This window comes from Crotalus tigris, unplaced genomic scaffold (genome assembly GCF_016545835.1).
Source record: "Crotalus tigris isolate CLP2741 ecotype Arizona unplaced genomic scaffold, ASM1654583v1 scf7180000017536.10889498, whole genome shotgun sequence".
Taxonomy (NCBI): Eukaryota; Metazoa; Chordata; class Lepidosauria; order Squamata; family Viperidae; genus Crotalus; species Crotalus tigris.
The window spans coordinates 7,514,536-7,531,625 of NW_024096460.1; the positions used below are offsets into that span (position 1 = coordinate 7,514,536).

The 17,090-nt window shown below is 35.1% G+C and overlaps 2 protein-coding genes across 6 annotated transcripts in view; one reads left to right on the forward strand and one right to left on the reverse strand.

Moving 5' to 3' along the window:
* DOCK1 (dedicator of cytokinesis 1) overlaps positions 1-17,090 on the forward strand; it is a 450,137-nt gene that overhangs the window by 183,740 nt on the left and 249,307 nt on the right. The window lies entirely within an intron of this gene.
* Positions 1-17,090, reverse strand: part of INSYN2A (inhibitory synaptic factor 2A) — a 57,799-nt gene that overhangs the window by 3,258 nt on the left and 37,451 nt on the right. For all 3 annotated transcript variants that reach the window (XM_039345403.1, XM_039345238.1, XM_039345316.1), the window contains one exon: positions 11,211-11,282. In XM_039345403.1, the coding sequence (XP_039201337.1) occupies positions 11,211-11,282 (72 nt within the window). The remainder of the gene's footprint in view (positions 1-11,210; positions 11,283-17,090) is intronic.

Genomic DNA, 17,090 nt, shown 5'->3' on the forward strand with positions numbered 1-17,090 from the left:
TATGTAAAAGTAAAGTTAAACTCATAAAATATTTATCCCAAATTATAAGCTTTTGAAATAGAAGAGTACCCTGATGACTGCTCTGCAATTAAGGGGAGAAAAGATCCAGAAGAAATTACAGCTCAGAGATCGGAATACCATTCATAAAATATGTTTCAGGTTTAATTTATAAAAACAAAGAGACCTGATTTCAAGCTGTGGCAGAAAAGTAACTAGTAATGGTAATGCATAGTGATTTAGAAAAAGATAATTTTAAAATAAATTGCTTTGGAAATATTTTTTTCATCTTAAAGTTAAATGTACTGGTTATGAAAGAAGTTTCCTCACCTGAGAGTAGATCTAGGAAAGCAAGAATAGAGGCAGAAGGCAAGGGAATAATCTGGATATTGTTCAAAACTCAGGGAAATTTTTAGTATGGTTTAACATTTTCTCACTCCAAAAATAAACCTACTAATATTCATAGAAACAATGCTTCCCTCCCCCCTTTCCTGAACCTTAACCTCCTTCCTTTTTAAATAACAACATCAAGAACAAAAAAGTTCAGAATGAACTTGGAGATCTGCTGGAGATAATAATCTAAAGTTGGACTTAGTTTCTAAGGTAAGAAACTATAGGAAAGTTTGTTTTCTCTTTCAGCTTTCTGTAAGCATCTGCACTACATTCCACACAGTTCTGGAACATCTCCCTATTTCCAGGAAGTACAGATTTATTCATGAATTTCTCTAAGTTAACCTCAATAAAAACAAACCTAGTATATTTTAAGTTTTTTTGCCCCCATATGTATCACCGTATCCTCAAAAAACATCCTTCAGCTTTTGATGATTATGTTTAGATTTTTCCACTCTCATTAGTTTAGCAGCATCTGTAAACCTAGTCAACCCAACTCCTACCCCTAAGTCAAGATCATTTACCAATACTTTAAAAAGCAACAACTCTAATACATATTCTGAGGGAGTATTTTTTTCCCTTCTCTTCATTGCAAAAGAGCTAATTTTTCCCACTCTTTGCTTTTGTTTACAAGTGTTCTTATCTATGAGTGCAAAATTTATTCAAGCCAAGCATATTCAAGAGTCTTTGTTGAAGAATCATTAAAGTTTTTTCTGAAAAACATAATGTAATGTTGACAGTCACTCCCCAAATACCCAAAGGTTAGAGGTATACAACTTGCATCTCAATAACCAGCAAACTATCCCCTCATCCTATCTTACCCATATTTAAATCCTGCATTAATCTAGCCACTCTGTGAATCTGAATTGAGCTGCCACTCACAAACGTTTATAAATTTTATTAAATTTTGGTGGGAAAAGGTGCTAGCATAATCCTAATTTTTGCACAACTGTTCTCCTACAGTGTCTCCTACATTTGAACTTTTGGGTAAAATTCATCCCATTCTGACTAAACAAAAATAATTTTTGTTTCCCTGCTATAGTATGTTACAAGGGGACAAGGCTCTTTTCCCCCTAGTTCATATCTCAGAATGGTACATAACCCGGTGGACCACTTTGGGTCACAAAGTGGATTCAGGCTGTTTGCTGAGTGAAAAACTGGCTGCAAATAGGCTGAACTGACTGTACACAGCAACTTACTGTTCATTACAAAATTAATTAAACAGACATTGCTTCAAAACTTACTGGGTTTATCTTGGAGAATTTTAAATGCAGATCCTCTCATTTTATGATCAAACACATGCCTATTCACAATATATCAGTTTTCATCTATTCTGGTGCTCTTAATATTTTTTATTTATTTAAAATTTTGGACTGAATGATTACGTTTCACAAGTTATATTTTGTTTTTAGTTGATCTCAGAATTAGGTATTAGGAGAACCATAATATTAGGATGAAATTAAAATATTAAGTAGTATGTTTTTTGAAGAAAAAAAAACAGCCAAATGATAGGTTCATTTGGTTTTTGCTAGCATCATTCAAGAACTTTAATTTTATATGTTTTAATCAATTTTTCACTGCAGAAATTAATCACAGTAGATTTCAGAAATTTTTTTTTGCTGATCCTGAAATAACCTTGAATTAGCTAGCTTACAGAGCATTGAGGTTTCCTAAATAAACTGAAAGCTGTTATGAAAGCTTTCAATGGGTATGTCATTCAAATAATTTCATGGTAATTGCTTGGATCAATGTACAAAATATTAAACTATTTTTAAGGGAGAGAGTAAAGGGTGAGTCTCTTAGGAATCATTATGGAAGGAATATATTAGTTATTTTATCAACTTACTTAAAACAACATAGGATTAATAGAACCTCTGCACACATGTAGTTGTCTCTGAATCATAACTCAATAAGGCACAAATATATGTGTACTTAAGAGTAGCTTAATACTAACAATCTAATATTTTTATACATCAATTTTATTCAGTGATAAATTTGCTTTGTATTTTATAAAATATATGGCTGATTCTGAATGGAAGATATAATTGATCTGATTTTTTATTCTAAAAGGATCTATTTGGTCTGATTGAGCAATGTACGCAAAATAATAATCCATGTAATAATCATAATCATAAAGTTTTGGAGTCTACTTTTTCTTCTCTTATTAATACATTAAAATGAATTGAATCTGTTGCATTTTTAAGGAAACAGACTGTTTGAATTTACAAGGTGAGGATCTTAATCATATTTTTCTATTATCTTCAGTGACATTAATATATTTTCATTTGACAAGCAATACAGTATTTTTTGCTATAAATTACTGGGATATATGTGTAAGAAGAAAGATTAGCAGCCATGTGACTCTGGACAGCCACTCCCTATAAATAGATGGCAGGAATCATCATTCTGCAATTGACGTTTCAGTTGAGTAGTTGTGACTTGAGGGATACCATCAAGTTCACATTTATAACACAATCTTTTAAGGATGAAAGATAGTGCCTCATTTCTTTATCATTGTTTGGAGATCATTTTTTTACCGAATTGGAAACATTAAGACACTTCAGATCGAAAAGATTTTCCCTGTATTCATTAGGTGAGATACTTTCCCCTTGGAAAAAGAGTGTGATTTTAAATGTTTTATAAAAATACTATTTTTGGGGATTAAATACCAATAGGGTATTGTTGGAAATGGTGATAATTTGAGTTTTTTTTTTTTTAAAGAGGAAATATGATAATGGGATCTGGTTTGAGACACTAGAAAGAGGTAGGAAACAATTCATCTAGTTAAGAAAATGGAACAAAAATCTTTGATGGACATTTTTGAATTTTGGTCTTCAAAATTATTTGATATAAATAGATTATGTGTCAATAAAGTCACAGAAGAACAAGCTACAATTAAGTTTGAAATTAATTTTAATGTGAATTTAAATATGTCAAAGAGAAAGATATTTTCTTCTGAATGTTCAAATAAAACTGATGGATATTCCACTGCTTAAAGGAGATATACAAACAGAAAAGTGATCCAATAACTTTTTCTTACTGGATTACAAAAGAAGTCTGTAAATTCTGAAAAAGTATGAGGTCAAAAAAATGAATAGAAAATAAACTATGGGATTATATTTGATGGGGTTAAAATTAAGTTTGTTAAACATTCAAGTGAGAAATACAGAGTTAGTTTGTTAAATCCAGCTTAAAATAATTAATTATATCTTCATTTATTCTTTATCAGCAAAATCCAGTAAGGAAATCAGAGACATTTGTTTTTGGGATTTTAGAGTTAAGAGATGAGATATGGGGTAAAGACAGTACAGTATATGTTATATAGGAAATGGTGATAAGATATTAAAATTGTTTTTACTTGTTGGATGAAAGGGAAGTTATTTTATTTTCCTTTTTACACATTTTTTCTTTATTTTTCTTTTTGTATTCTTTTTTGTAGTTGCATTAGTTTATATTCTATTTACAATTCTTAATAAAAATTACTTGAGGAAAATATTACCCATGACACATGTAGTTTACTGCATATTATTCTGCATAAATATTTTCAAGTTTTCAAGATTTAGATTGTTAATGGTAAAGTTAAAAGGGCAAGGTATTTGACCTGGTAGACCAGAAACTGAGAATATTTTCAGGCAATTCTCCCCTGGCCCCTTATGAGTTCCTATAATGTTTTATTCACAAAAATGTGATTAACACAGGCAAGGTGCAGCCAATCAGCTAGCATGAGAAATAGACTGCAAGCAATTTGTTACTACCAAATACCAAGGGAAATAAACTCAGAATTGAAGCCTTGAGGCTTCTCTCCCTCTCTTGCTATTCCACAGCCTATGTGGAAGTTGCTACTCACTGCAAGTAGGGCAGCTTGTATTTTCAGTCTTTGATTACCTATGAGAGTAGTAAATATCTAAAGAAAGACTTGTTACAAAGACCTGCAGACAATACCATACAAGAAATAAAAATACAACAAACCAGGCAGGCTAACAGGAAAATGAATTACTTTGTTAGAGACGCTAACTGGAAATAATTAACTGGAAAGAAAAGTGTTGATATCAATGTACTCAGCACAAGCCCAATTTCTTATTCAGAAGTGGAAAATCTGAGGCCCTCAGATGTTGCTGAACCATAAATCTATTATCACTTGCTACTAGTCATACTGCCATCATTTAGCCATCACTGGTAATTTAACTTGAACTATTGAAAACCACAGATTCTTCACCCCCGTTTAGTTTTAATTACCTCATTTTCATACTTTATTGTAGTATATTTTTTTATCTTAGAAAGCCCTAAGCCAGTGGTGCGAACCTATGGCACGGGTGCCAGAGGCGGCACTCAGAGCCCTCTCTATGGGCACACATGCTGTTGCCCCAGCCTTGCCTTCTTCCACGACCCCCTCCTTTCCATCAGACCCCTGAAGGAGTCACCCCCGAGCGTGGCCCACACGGAGCGGTGCAGCCAAGGACATGGCAGCCAGGCAGCGTACACAAGACTCTGCCATCACATCCCATCATGCAGTTGATGCTGCAAGGTGCGGGCAGAGGGTATAGCCGCCATAGGTGCTGCTGAGCTGCCTGGGCGATCTGCAGCGGGCCCTGGAGGCAGTGAGTGGTCCTGTGGGGTGGAAGATGGGGGGCATAGTGGGGGCAGGGCGGGGGGTGGAGTGGGGCCAGTTTTTGGGTACTCGGTCTCTCTCTCTCTCTCTCTCTCTCTCTCTCTCTCTCTCTCTCTCTCTCAGCAGCAGCAGCATCCAAAGCCATTATTGCCAACTAATTTTCAGGAAAAGCAGAAAACAAAGAGTACCAGTATAACAAATAACATTCAGTTTACCCAAATAATCAGATATTACCATAAAAACTTAAATATTTGAAATCTCAATATTCTAACAATTATGGACTTTAATTAGACTTTAGCTACCATTCCATAAACATTGAATAAAGAGGAATCCAGATCTGCTTGTTTTAAAAAAATAAATGTAATGATTTCTGAATTCCACTTTCTCAATTATGTTGTACATGGCATGTGAGGATATAGTTGGATAGTTCTGAAAGTAAAAGTTTTAGTACCCCAGGATTTTTGGGTTTTATCTGTGTATGTGTGTTTCATTAAAATCAGTTTAAAGAGATTCACTTATATGACATTTTATAAGCACATACTACCTCTGCTCTATGTAGGAATTCCTATATACAATATTTCAAGGAGCTAACTGACTTGGCTGGAAATATAATAGGTGTTGGCAAAGGGTGGTTCTAGGGATTCATTCCATGCTTTATGCTAACTCTCCATCTATTTTTCATTGATGTTGAATAATAACGTATATTGTTAAATTTCTTCCTGGATCTCTACTTTTCTTCTGTTGAATGAGTATACTTTTCTTAATATGTGTGCATGGACACGTCTGTATAAAAGAGGGTGAAAAGGAGAAAAGCAACTGTCTTGGGGAAAACCCCTCCCCCATGGACCATCTCCCCCTTTAACACCTTTCCTAAATATCACAGTGCCAAAGGAAAGGCACTTCTTCTTCAACAATTACAATCCTAAAAGAGACATGACAATGAATATATTCCTAGTAAAAACATGGATAAGGAGATGCAAGGATATAAAAAATGGCCAGCTCTGGCAGCAGTGAATGGAGGCTGCTAATTATTGTCATCTATTAAAATATGCTTTAAATATAAGCAGCTGGGATGAACGGCATGTTTTTTAAAGATTTTAGGTGAAAAAGCATTCAGAAAAATACATTTGATGCTGATGTGGAGCAAATTTGGACATACTGACATATTCCTAGCCAGAGAAGATGCTGTCTAAATCAGTGTCAAACTGCCGGCTCACGGGCCAGATGCATCGTAGTAAAACCGTGCCCAGCCCATTGCCAGCAATGGCAAAAAAGTCGCGACATGTCATGACATGTCACGTGACATTGCGAGTTTGACACCCCTGGTCTAAATGAACGAAGCAGGGAAAATCAGCATGAGAGATGGCTGAAACTTTATTCATTTTGAATGCACTTCCATTGCTTGATATGACCCCCAACTGCTATTTACTAGAATTAGAAAAAGGAAGCAGGCTGGTTAAGGAAATATTTGAATTCCCAACTTAATTAGGATAAGGTTACATTTACTTGCATACTATGAATTCCCAATATGGTTGGGTCAGCCAATCATGTCTGCCAGTCATTCTGCCTTACGTTTAATTTACAATATTATTTCAATGTTAAAAATACATTAAGAATTTTACCTATTTTAAAAACATATTTATCTGCATAAATAACCCCTAAGAGGTTGTACGAATGGGGTGTATTTCTGGATTTATTTACAGTGTAGATTATAGTCATTTATATGTTCTTGTGAGTAAGTCACTTTCAGAGACTTCAGAGCAGGCTGGGATAAAATGTTAAATATTTTATTCTAATGTAACTTTTAACTTATTGTGCATATAAAATAGTAGGAAAGGGAATTAGAAAAAAGGCGTGGATAAAATCAGTGAATGAAATGTATTGCAATAGTTCCTTAATATACATTTGTGGACCAAATTACATTAAATAGAGGGTCTTTTCCAGAGGTAAAGAAATGCATATAATGGATTTATGGATTGTGCTTCAATAAGTGAACGCTTACTTCTAAAGTGATGAATAATGATCACAAGCAACCATTCAAATCAAAAGTTTATTTTTAGATTCACAAGAATTTATAGCAAAAAAGAAAACTGCTTGATTAGTGTATTCTATTCCCTAGCAAATGGATCAGCATTATCACTTCTGATGATGGCGTCTGCCAAGAAAATGTTATGGAAATGGAAGAGGAAAGAATTGCTATAAGCCAGAAAATAGAGTTACAGAGGGACATGGTGTATAAATCATTATAGCTGCTACTCCTGAGTAAAGAAAAATTAAAAAAATACTTGCTATTAAAGTAGCACAGGATTTGACTGTTTTGTGAGGCATAGCTGCATAAAGCTGGAGAGATTAGGAGTTACATCACCTTCCTGACTTCCAAAGCTCCTCCATAAAATAAGAAACTTTATTGAAAGGGAAGAGCTGATTTTCCAATCCAGTATTGTGGACTTTTTAGGACAAGAATGGCAACAAGAAGACCCTGGAAAGCAAATTGCATCCATTTTACTCTTCCAAACAGTCTAAATACTATCTGAGAGTAAAAGGAGAAGAAGAAAACAATTTGCTTCCCAAGTTCTATTCCCAGTTCTATCTTTAAAACATACCAAAATGGAGTACGTAGTGGCAGATGGGGCATTTTCCAGGTAGAAATGAAAAGAAAAAAAACCTCTCAGAACTGTCCCTTCTGTTTTTATCTTTGTTTAAAACCCACCATGCCCACACACTGACAATAATTACAGTATATCAATAAAATTTAGCCGTTTAGTATCTTGGGCTGCTGAAAGATGGAAGTGGAGTCCATGGAACGACAGTTCTTTAAAAAGACAAGGATAAGGAATCTCCCTGGATTTTGGAACATTGATGAACATCTAACAAGAGGTAGTCTTTGCTTACCGCCCACCAACTGTTCAGCAACCATTCAAAGTTGTAACAGTGCTAAACAATGGGATTTGGGACTACCATTATTCCTGAATAATTCTTCCACATCTTGGCTTTAGCAACCAGAATTGTTGCTGCTAAACATTGTGCTCACATGATGCACTTTATGACTGTAACTGGCTGACCAACTGCACTCAACACATAGTCCTCAATGGAACTGCATCTACATGGACGGAAATATTAGGCCCAGTAATCTTCAATATCTTCATGAATGATTTGGATGAAGGGCTAGATGGAGAAATTATCAAATTTGCAGATGACACCAAACTGGCATCAATAGCCAATACTCCAGAAGATAGGCTTAACATACAGAAGGATCGGGACAGACTTGAACATTGGGCGCTACCTAACAAAATGAAGTTCAATGGTGAAAAAGTACATTTAGGCAAGAAAAACCAAATGCATAGGTACAGTATAGGTGTTATCTGGCTCAATAGTAGTAACTGAGAGGGATCTCAGAGTCCTAGTGGACAATCACTTAAATATGAGCCAGCAATGTGCTGCAGCTGCCAAAAAAGCCAACACAGTGCTAGGCTGCAGTAACAGAGAGATAGAATCAAGATCAGGTGACGTTTTAATACCACTTTATAATGCCTTGGTAAGACCACACTTGAAATACTGCATCTGGTTTTGGTTGCCCCAATATAAAAAAGATGTTGAGACTCTAGAAAGAATGCAGAGAAGAGCAACAAAGATGATTAAGGGACTGGAGGCTAAAATACATAAAGAACAGTTGCTGGAATTGGGTATGTCTAGTTTAATGAAGAGAAAGACTAGGGGTCTTTCTGATAGCAGTGTTCCAATATCTTAGGGGTTGCCACAAAGAAGAGGGAATCAAGCTATTCTCCAAAACACTTGAAGATAGGACAAGAAGCAACGGATGGAAACTAATCAAGGAGACAAGCAACCTAGAACTAAGAAGGAATTTCCTGACTATTAGAACAATTAATCAGTGGAACAACCTGCCTCGGAAGTTGTGAATGTTCCAACACTGGAACTTTTAAAGAAGAGACTGGACAGCCATTTGTCTGAAATGGTGTAGGGTTTCCTGCCTGAGCAGGCGATTGGACTAGAAGACCTCTAAGATCCCCTTCAATCCCTGTTATTCTGTTATGATATGTTATATTATTCTGTTATGTTACTGCATCCAGTTTTGGCCACCGCGATGTAAAAAAGATGTTGAGACTCTAGAAAGTTGATTAGGGGACTGGAGGCTAAAGCATATAAGGAACGGCTGCTGGAATTGGGTATGTCTAATTTAATGAAGAGAAGGACGAGGGGGGACATGATAGCAGTGTTCTAATATCTCAGGGGCTGCCACAAAGAAGAGGGAGTCAAGCTATTTTCCAAAGTGCCTGAAGGCAGGACAAGAAGTAATGGGTGGAAACTAATCAAGGAGAGAAGCAACCTAGAACTAAGGAGAAACTTCCTGACAGTTAGAACAATTAACCAGTGGAACAACCTGCCTCCAGAAGTGGTGAATGCTCCAACACTAGAAGTTTTTAAGAAGAGACTGGACAGCCATTTATCTGAAATGGTATAGGGTTTCCTGCCTAAGCAGGGGGTTGGACTAGATGACCTCCAAGGTCCCTTCCAACTTTACTACTACTAGTAGTAGTAGTAGTTATTGTTGTTATTATTATTATATCACTTAGCAATGACAAATCCAGTCCCAACTGCCATTGTAACATGAGGATTACTTGTATGGCTTTTCATGCATAATATTTCAGGATTCTTACAATTATGGTATTTAGCTTGTATCAATTAAAAACACTAAAGCACAGTTGTATAGCCCAAAACATTAGTTGCTTGTATACAATTTAAAAGTATGAAGTAACATTCACCTAAAGCCAATTTACTCCCCAAGAACTTTTGAAGTCAAACACCTCATCTCATTAATGGCATGCATTACGGACAAGAATGAATGAGATGGCATTAGACTCTGCAGCTCAATCGATACTGCACAGATTTATGCTTGATGGATTATGCAAACAGGCAGCACAAGATGTGACACAAAAATACTTAGAAATGTAGTTCCTGTATCCTAAAACATCCTACATTATTTCTGGCAACAATTAGTTCATAGTTTATCCAGTCAATATAACAAATTTTCGTCACTTATTGTTCCAGAAAATTGTTCAACCAATACAATGTGCAGGATTCTCATCACTTATAAACATGATTAGATATAACAATATATACCACTGTAAGATAATTTAAATGCTACATTAGGCAATATATGTGTACACATATACGTACATTTGTTACTTTTAATATTTATCTACTCATTCTAGTTTTGTGAAGAATAATTAAAATCTATACTTTTACCAGCTTGCTACTTTTCCAATTTCTGGAAGTGGGTATTATTTACAAATGCATGTTGATACATACTCTATTACAGGTAATACTCAGTTAACTACGAGCATTGGGATCAGAATTTGTTGCTAGCAACACAATTTTGAAGCACAGTGTCACATGACACCGCTGCTTAGTGACATTGTTATGGCATTTTTGGATGCTATCATTAAGCAAATCCTGCAATGTCATTAAACATGACATCACATGGCTGCCATTTGCGACCTGCTGCCAACTTCTCCATTGACTTTGCTTCTCAAAAGCTGGCACTGAATGTCCCACATGGCAATCCTTGGGGATGCTTCTGGAACTTTGTTGACCAGTCCTAAGAATGACTCGTTCAGCACCATCATAACTTAAAAGGGCTGCTGAATCAGTGTTATTGAGGTCCACCTATATACATATGTTAACTAAGACTATATTTGCAATAAAGAATTATTGACCATGAAAATGTCATGCATAAGGCTGAGTCATTATTCTATCTGCTGTTTGAATGTAAAAAGTGTGCACATTCATTTAAGACATTCAATTTTAAACTAAACATTACAAATATATGCTGTGTACCTTTCTTAAAAGGTATTGTTAGAGTATTCATAATTTCTACTGTTAACTTGTTTTCAAATTTATTATTGTAACATCAAATTATTTCAATGAAAAAAGATATTTTGATGAAATATTTGCTACAAATTTCTATTCTATCATTGTACAAGTTAATGCACACCACTATCATCTCATTTCTCTTCTTTCTGGTATTTAAATACCTTATAAATTAGCTTTATAGTACAATAAACATTAATTTCCTGTTCTTAAGAGCATTCATGCTGAAATTCCAATTTAAAACAGTGGCTTGCATGCATTTTCCACTACTAAATAAAATTATTTTTATCCAATTTGAAAAGTGGAAACATGAGAAGTTACTTACCTATAGATTATACACGCACTGTTCCTACATGTGTCACAATTGGATGTGTCTTGACCAGTCCGATATGAAAGCCTAAGAATATATAATACATTATATTATTAAAATAATTGCTTCTTCATTGTTTTAAGTGGATGGAGGGATGGAACCCAATTTTAACTTTTATTCTGTTGGTTGTCAGTTTTGTACCTGCATTTAGGCATATAAGAATACTTACACATTTTGATATTCAGGAAACACAGTTTGTTAATATATTGACAACTGAAATCAAGCTGCCTAAGCATGATTTACATATTGTGGATTGTACATGCCTGTCACAATGTTTTTATTAGATTTTGTCTATTCAAATTATACATATTGTCCAAAGGGAATGCAATGACATGATTGCTAAATTTTAGAAGTCCTTCAATAAACAAACTTCATTGTCAGAGAAGGCAAACAGATTGCTCTTGTAACTTGCATTCACAGATTTTGTGCTTCCAGCATTTTTTTAAAAAAAATATTATATATAGGACCTAAATGTGTAAATGCAGCTTAACTTAAGGCAATATATCGGTCATTTTGAAGTGAATAGTAATTGTCTAATACAGAGCTCTGATATAGGTTAAAGTTTGGTAAAAATGTAGGTCAAAAACATTATATTTATTTATTGAGAAAAATAATTCAAAACTACATATTTGTGTGTGGCAAAAGTATATGATCATCAGTTCAGTTGAATGCGAAATTAGAGTCAAATATTTCAATTAATGAGATGTTTCATTTTTGTCATTTGTTTAATTAGGCTCTTTTTATCTAGTTTGAGATTATATTTATGCAGAAATTCTGAAAATTCAAAAGGTTCACAACTTTAAAACACTACTGTAGGATGTAATACATCTATAATTAATTCATTGCCCTTATAAATGTTCTCTGTGCCTAATTTCTATCTTAATTTATTGCAATATGATTAGAGAAATCATTTTTAACATTATTTCAGCAATGACAAAAATCATACAGGAGATTCTAATAATCTGAAATTAAATACTTGTGTTGCGCTTTAATTACAAGTATTAATTCATGTTTGTTGTTTAGAATACAATGCTCAGCAACATCTATTTTCTCAATAATTTTACAATCTTTTTCCACTTTATGCTTGTATTGAAAATTGTATGAAAATGCAACCATATACAAACTATTAGGTGAAACCAAGAACCTTCTGTGAGTAACCAATCAGGATGGCCAGTGAACTGTCCCAAATCCCTTATCATAGCTGTTACTTCATTGCCCCAAAAGCAAAGAGCAATATTGGCTTTTTGGTTGTTGTGTGAGGGTTTCTCTATAGGAATCATTAATGAATTGTGACATGAGAATAGATGAAACCCTCAGTGATGTCTATGAGGTGGTGGCCAGCTAGATACAGACTAGTGGTGCTGCTGCTCCTAGGGAAAAGTGGGTATATAGGAGAATACTTAGTAGAATAGAACAGAGGCATAGCAACAGATCCTCATTTAATGTTAACTTTCTTGGGCTGTCCTTGTACCTATACTTTCCAGTTATTATACTGAAGCTGTTCTAGTTGAAACAAAACAATATACTTGGAAGGTATAAATGATAGGGATGAGCCACTGGATGTCCAAGATAGAAAATGAAATTTGGGTCTTATTTATGGCAGATTGGATGTCATAAATGTCATCCATGAAGTCTGTCAAAAATGTGCCTCTTCCCCTTTCCCTCTATAAAACCTTGTCACCCAGTATCAGTATGTCACATTCATTTCAAATGAATATTATATTGTTCATTTCCATAACTACCCGTGTTTCCCTGAAAATAAGACCCATTCTTTTTTTTTTTTTGCCTCCAAAAGAGGCACCAGGTCTTATTTTCGGGAGATGTCCTTTCCACTCATCTTGTCATGGTGGCACCAACAGCTCTGCCCAGCTGGCCCACTTCTTTTATGACCAAAGAAAATGTCTCTGCAACTGAGAATGAAGCTCTGGCCTGCATTTCGCCATCAGAAGTCTTTCCAGAAGGCCTCTGACAGTGAAATGCAGGCCAGGGGGACACCACAGAAGTGGGCCGATGAGGAAAGGCAGGTATTGATTCATAGGAGGCCTGGCTATACAGTAAGTGGTGCAGGGTGCATGGGACAGCTCCACCCTCACCCCTGCCTTAGCTTGATTTTTAGGCGTGCGCCTTGCACCAAAACTAGGGCTTATTTTTGGGGTAGGGCTTATCTTAGGCCCACCCCAAAAAATCAAGCGAGGGCTTATTTTCAGGGTAGGTTTTACTTTTGGGGAAACACAGCACAAAACTTTCAGCTACACTAATTTCTATTAGCTGCACAAACATTTGAGTGAAAGAACAGCACTAGTTCCAGTTATGGCAAGACACACAAAATATCATTTGAAGGCTAGAAATACGATGACCAGTGTTATTGCTAATACCAAGGATCTATTCTTCCACCACAGGACTCCCAGAATTGGGTTCAGATTTAGAGATGCTTTAAGTATTATTAATATCTGTAAACTGGTAAAAGTATTGAGTTCTTAACAGTATTGGGTTCCTTCCCCAATAGCGGGTTGCAATTTTTTTATATACCTGCTTTCATTATATCATGACATCATTTTTCAGACCAAGAGGAATGTATACATGTAAACAAAATATAACACCCCTCCAAAAAAAACCTCCCACCCTTGTTAAATCAATCAGGCTATAATCTTTAATTTCAGCCTTTCTTACTCTAAGAAAAGGCAAAATACTTATGTACATATTATGTGGCCTTGAAATATGAGAAACTCTGAAACAAAGAAGCTATGCTTAACATTCTTGGCAGTCATAATAATTTCATGGATATTTATATATTGTCTTGCTTTTACTTTTATTTATGAGTAAGTTAGAGGCTGCATCATTTTAAATCCAGTTAAGAATCCAAAGAAGTTTAAATGTGGTATCAGGTAGAAAAGTGACCTTTAAATTTGCTTTCCTAAAACTTCCCAATTTATGTAGCCATACATTATCCTTTTATTTTGCTAGAGCTGTCAGATATACAACTACATGGAAAATGAAATAGTTCCTTGCCCCTAAAGCTCTCAATTTTTATTCAGAGTAAAACTGGAGAATACACTACACTCAATTGCTGTATTTCTTTTCTTAAATTAAGCTTTTATTTCTTTTCAAGAAAATTTCTTTTCTTGTGAAAGTAGGTAAGGTTTAAATACGGTGTTTGCTATTGAATAGAAAATTAGAAAATTGACTTTACAACTTGGATCACTTGCCTTTCTGGCTCACAATACACAGTAACAGTGGTTGTCCTGAGTTCAGATACATTCAGTTTATCTTATTATGATCACAGACTAGTTCAACCTGCGAAATATTTTCTAATTCTAACTGACGATGCATAGAACTGTACAGTACCAAAGATCTTCTGCATTCATTACATTTCAAAGATATTGTGTGGCTTAAGGTCAAACCTAAAACTAACCAGCTCCAGGAATTCCCATCTATAGCTCCCAATATTAGGTATTTTCCTACACATTTTCCTAAATCTATTGAACTTTCCATTTGACAGAATAGTTTAGCTGTCTCCAAAAACAAGGGTCAAAATTTCTGTCCAGGCACCCCACACACCCCAGTGTGCTTTAGTCAAATGAGTCTGGGTGATGTAAATTTTTATTGTAACTTCACAACTGACAATTGGATGAACTTAAATCATTTACATAATTATACAAGTGACATACAATTTATGACTTATGATGTAAATTATGATTTAACTGCTATGTGGCTTAATTGATAGCTATTCCTGATTAACATGAGGTTTTTATATATTCTTTTAATGTTCTGAAAAGAGTTCATGCAAACATAGCTTTAGTTCTTTAAAAGGGAACAGCTTCCCTTAGAAATATAATGGGCCAGAAATACAAGCCTTTTCTTTTTCACATAATTGTACAGCTAGTTCAAAAAGAAAAAAAAAACTGAGTCTGAATCATAGGAAAATAGTCTTTGTGTGGTCTTTAGTATAACAACTTATATTATGTGAAGAACTAGGCCCAGGACAAATTATTTTCTTCAGAAGCTGGACCCAATGACAAGGCTTTCTGAGTCACATCTACCAAATTGAAATGTCATTTTCAATGAATAGTTAGTTGAACAAAAAGCATGCTTGTCATAAAAAACTGTCTCTGATGAAATCCCCATTCTGGTCCAGTATAAGCTTTCATATTTATAATTGATTCTGAAGGAGCTTAGGGCTCTTTTTGCTTTTCCTGGATACCTGAACTTAAGAACATTTACTGGACCACTGCTGCACATTATAATATGTTCAATATAGGGAAGTTTCTAATACATTTGTCTCTGGCTAATAAACTTTTAGAGCAATATTTTCTCAGACTTTATCAGTAATTAGCCAGAAACTGAACAATGTAATTACAATCACTCAGGTCTTACTCAAGAAGAAATGGTTGCATAACATATTCTATTGAATCCTAGCCAAATTAATTTAAACAGAAATTACTTGATTTTCAAGGTTAGGTACACTGATAAAATTAATGGTATTACTTATACAACAATTTCAGAAATATGTTATCAGTGAGAATCCCCAGCTGAATTAGTTCTTTAGCTGTTCAGTGATTATTCTATTTCACGAACTGTGGCTAAAAAGCTCTTGCCCAAATGCAGAAATTAATAACACCCTAATTATATATATAAAAACTTTTTTGTCCAATTAGATTCTGAGGAACATCATAAGGTGGCCCATTTTGGGGTCAGTAATGCTAAATCACAAATTATGATTTATTTAGTTCTAATTACAATTTGCTACAATGAACATCCCATTTTAAGTATGGTAAATGGTAAACATCACCATTCCAAATAATGATTATAAATATTACTACCTCTTATCTTGTATGGATTGGAAAATTGGAATCATTTAAATATGCTTTTAGTTACATTACTATCTGTGCACTTAAGAAAAAAAAATGCAGATAATCCTCACTTAACAACCATTTGCTCTGTCACTGTTCAAAATTATGTGTGTCGAACAATATGTGCCTGAACTTACCACTCTCTGTCACATGATTGCGATCTGGCCCTTGTCAACCTGCTCAGTCTGATAGTAGTTGGCTAAATGCCCTAGGATCATGTAATGGTCATTTGCAATCTTCCCTGCTGGTTTCCCCAGAAAGTCAACAGATAAGGAAGGGCCACAAACTGCTGCCTGATTCCTGGGGGCCGGCTGAAAAAGTCTTGTCTTGAAATCCAAGCTTGAATTTTGAGACGGACTTATTTCATCCACCCTTGAGAACAAAAATGCTGCCTGACTGATCCTTGGGATCAGTGTGGGATGGAGTCTCTCTGGCAGGCAGGAAGAAAACTGCAGCGCTGGAGTGGAGAAAAGAAGCTCGGAAGATAAAGGTTTTCTCCTGCCCGATGCTTCAGTTCCCTTCTGCACATGGAAGGAGATTTCTGTACCCCTTTTTGCAGGCAGTTTTCTCTCTGTCCATTTAACAATCATGACTTGGAAAAACAGGATGCAGTCGTAAAGTCAAGTCAGGTTACGTGATGACCCGCTTAACAACTGCCAACAACTCACAATCTAAATTCCAAGTTGAAATTGTGAACGTAAGTCAAAGGCAACCTGTATTTAAGTGATACTATTGACTGATACTTAGAATGGTAGACTTCACCATTCCAAATAATGTACCAAGAAGCAATCACTTGTTACTCTGAACCAGAAGACAATGCAAAGCATTAGCCATATTTTTGAACATATCTTCCATTTAATTCAACAGAATGACTTCTATAGCCACAATTGTTTTGACTAGGCTAGAAACCAGGAGACTTGTTTTAGGCTAGTCCAGGCATGTCAAACTCGCAACGTCACATGACGTCGCATGACATATCAGAACT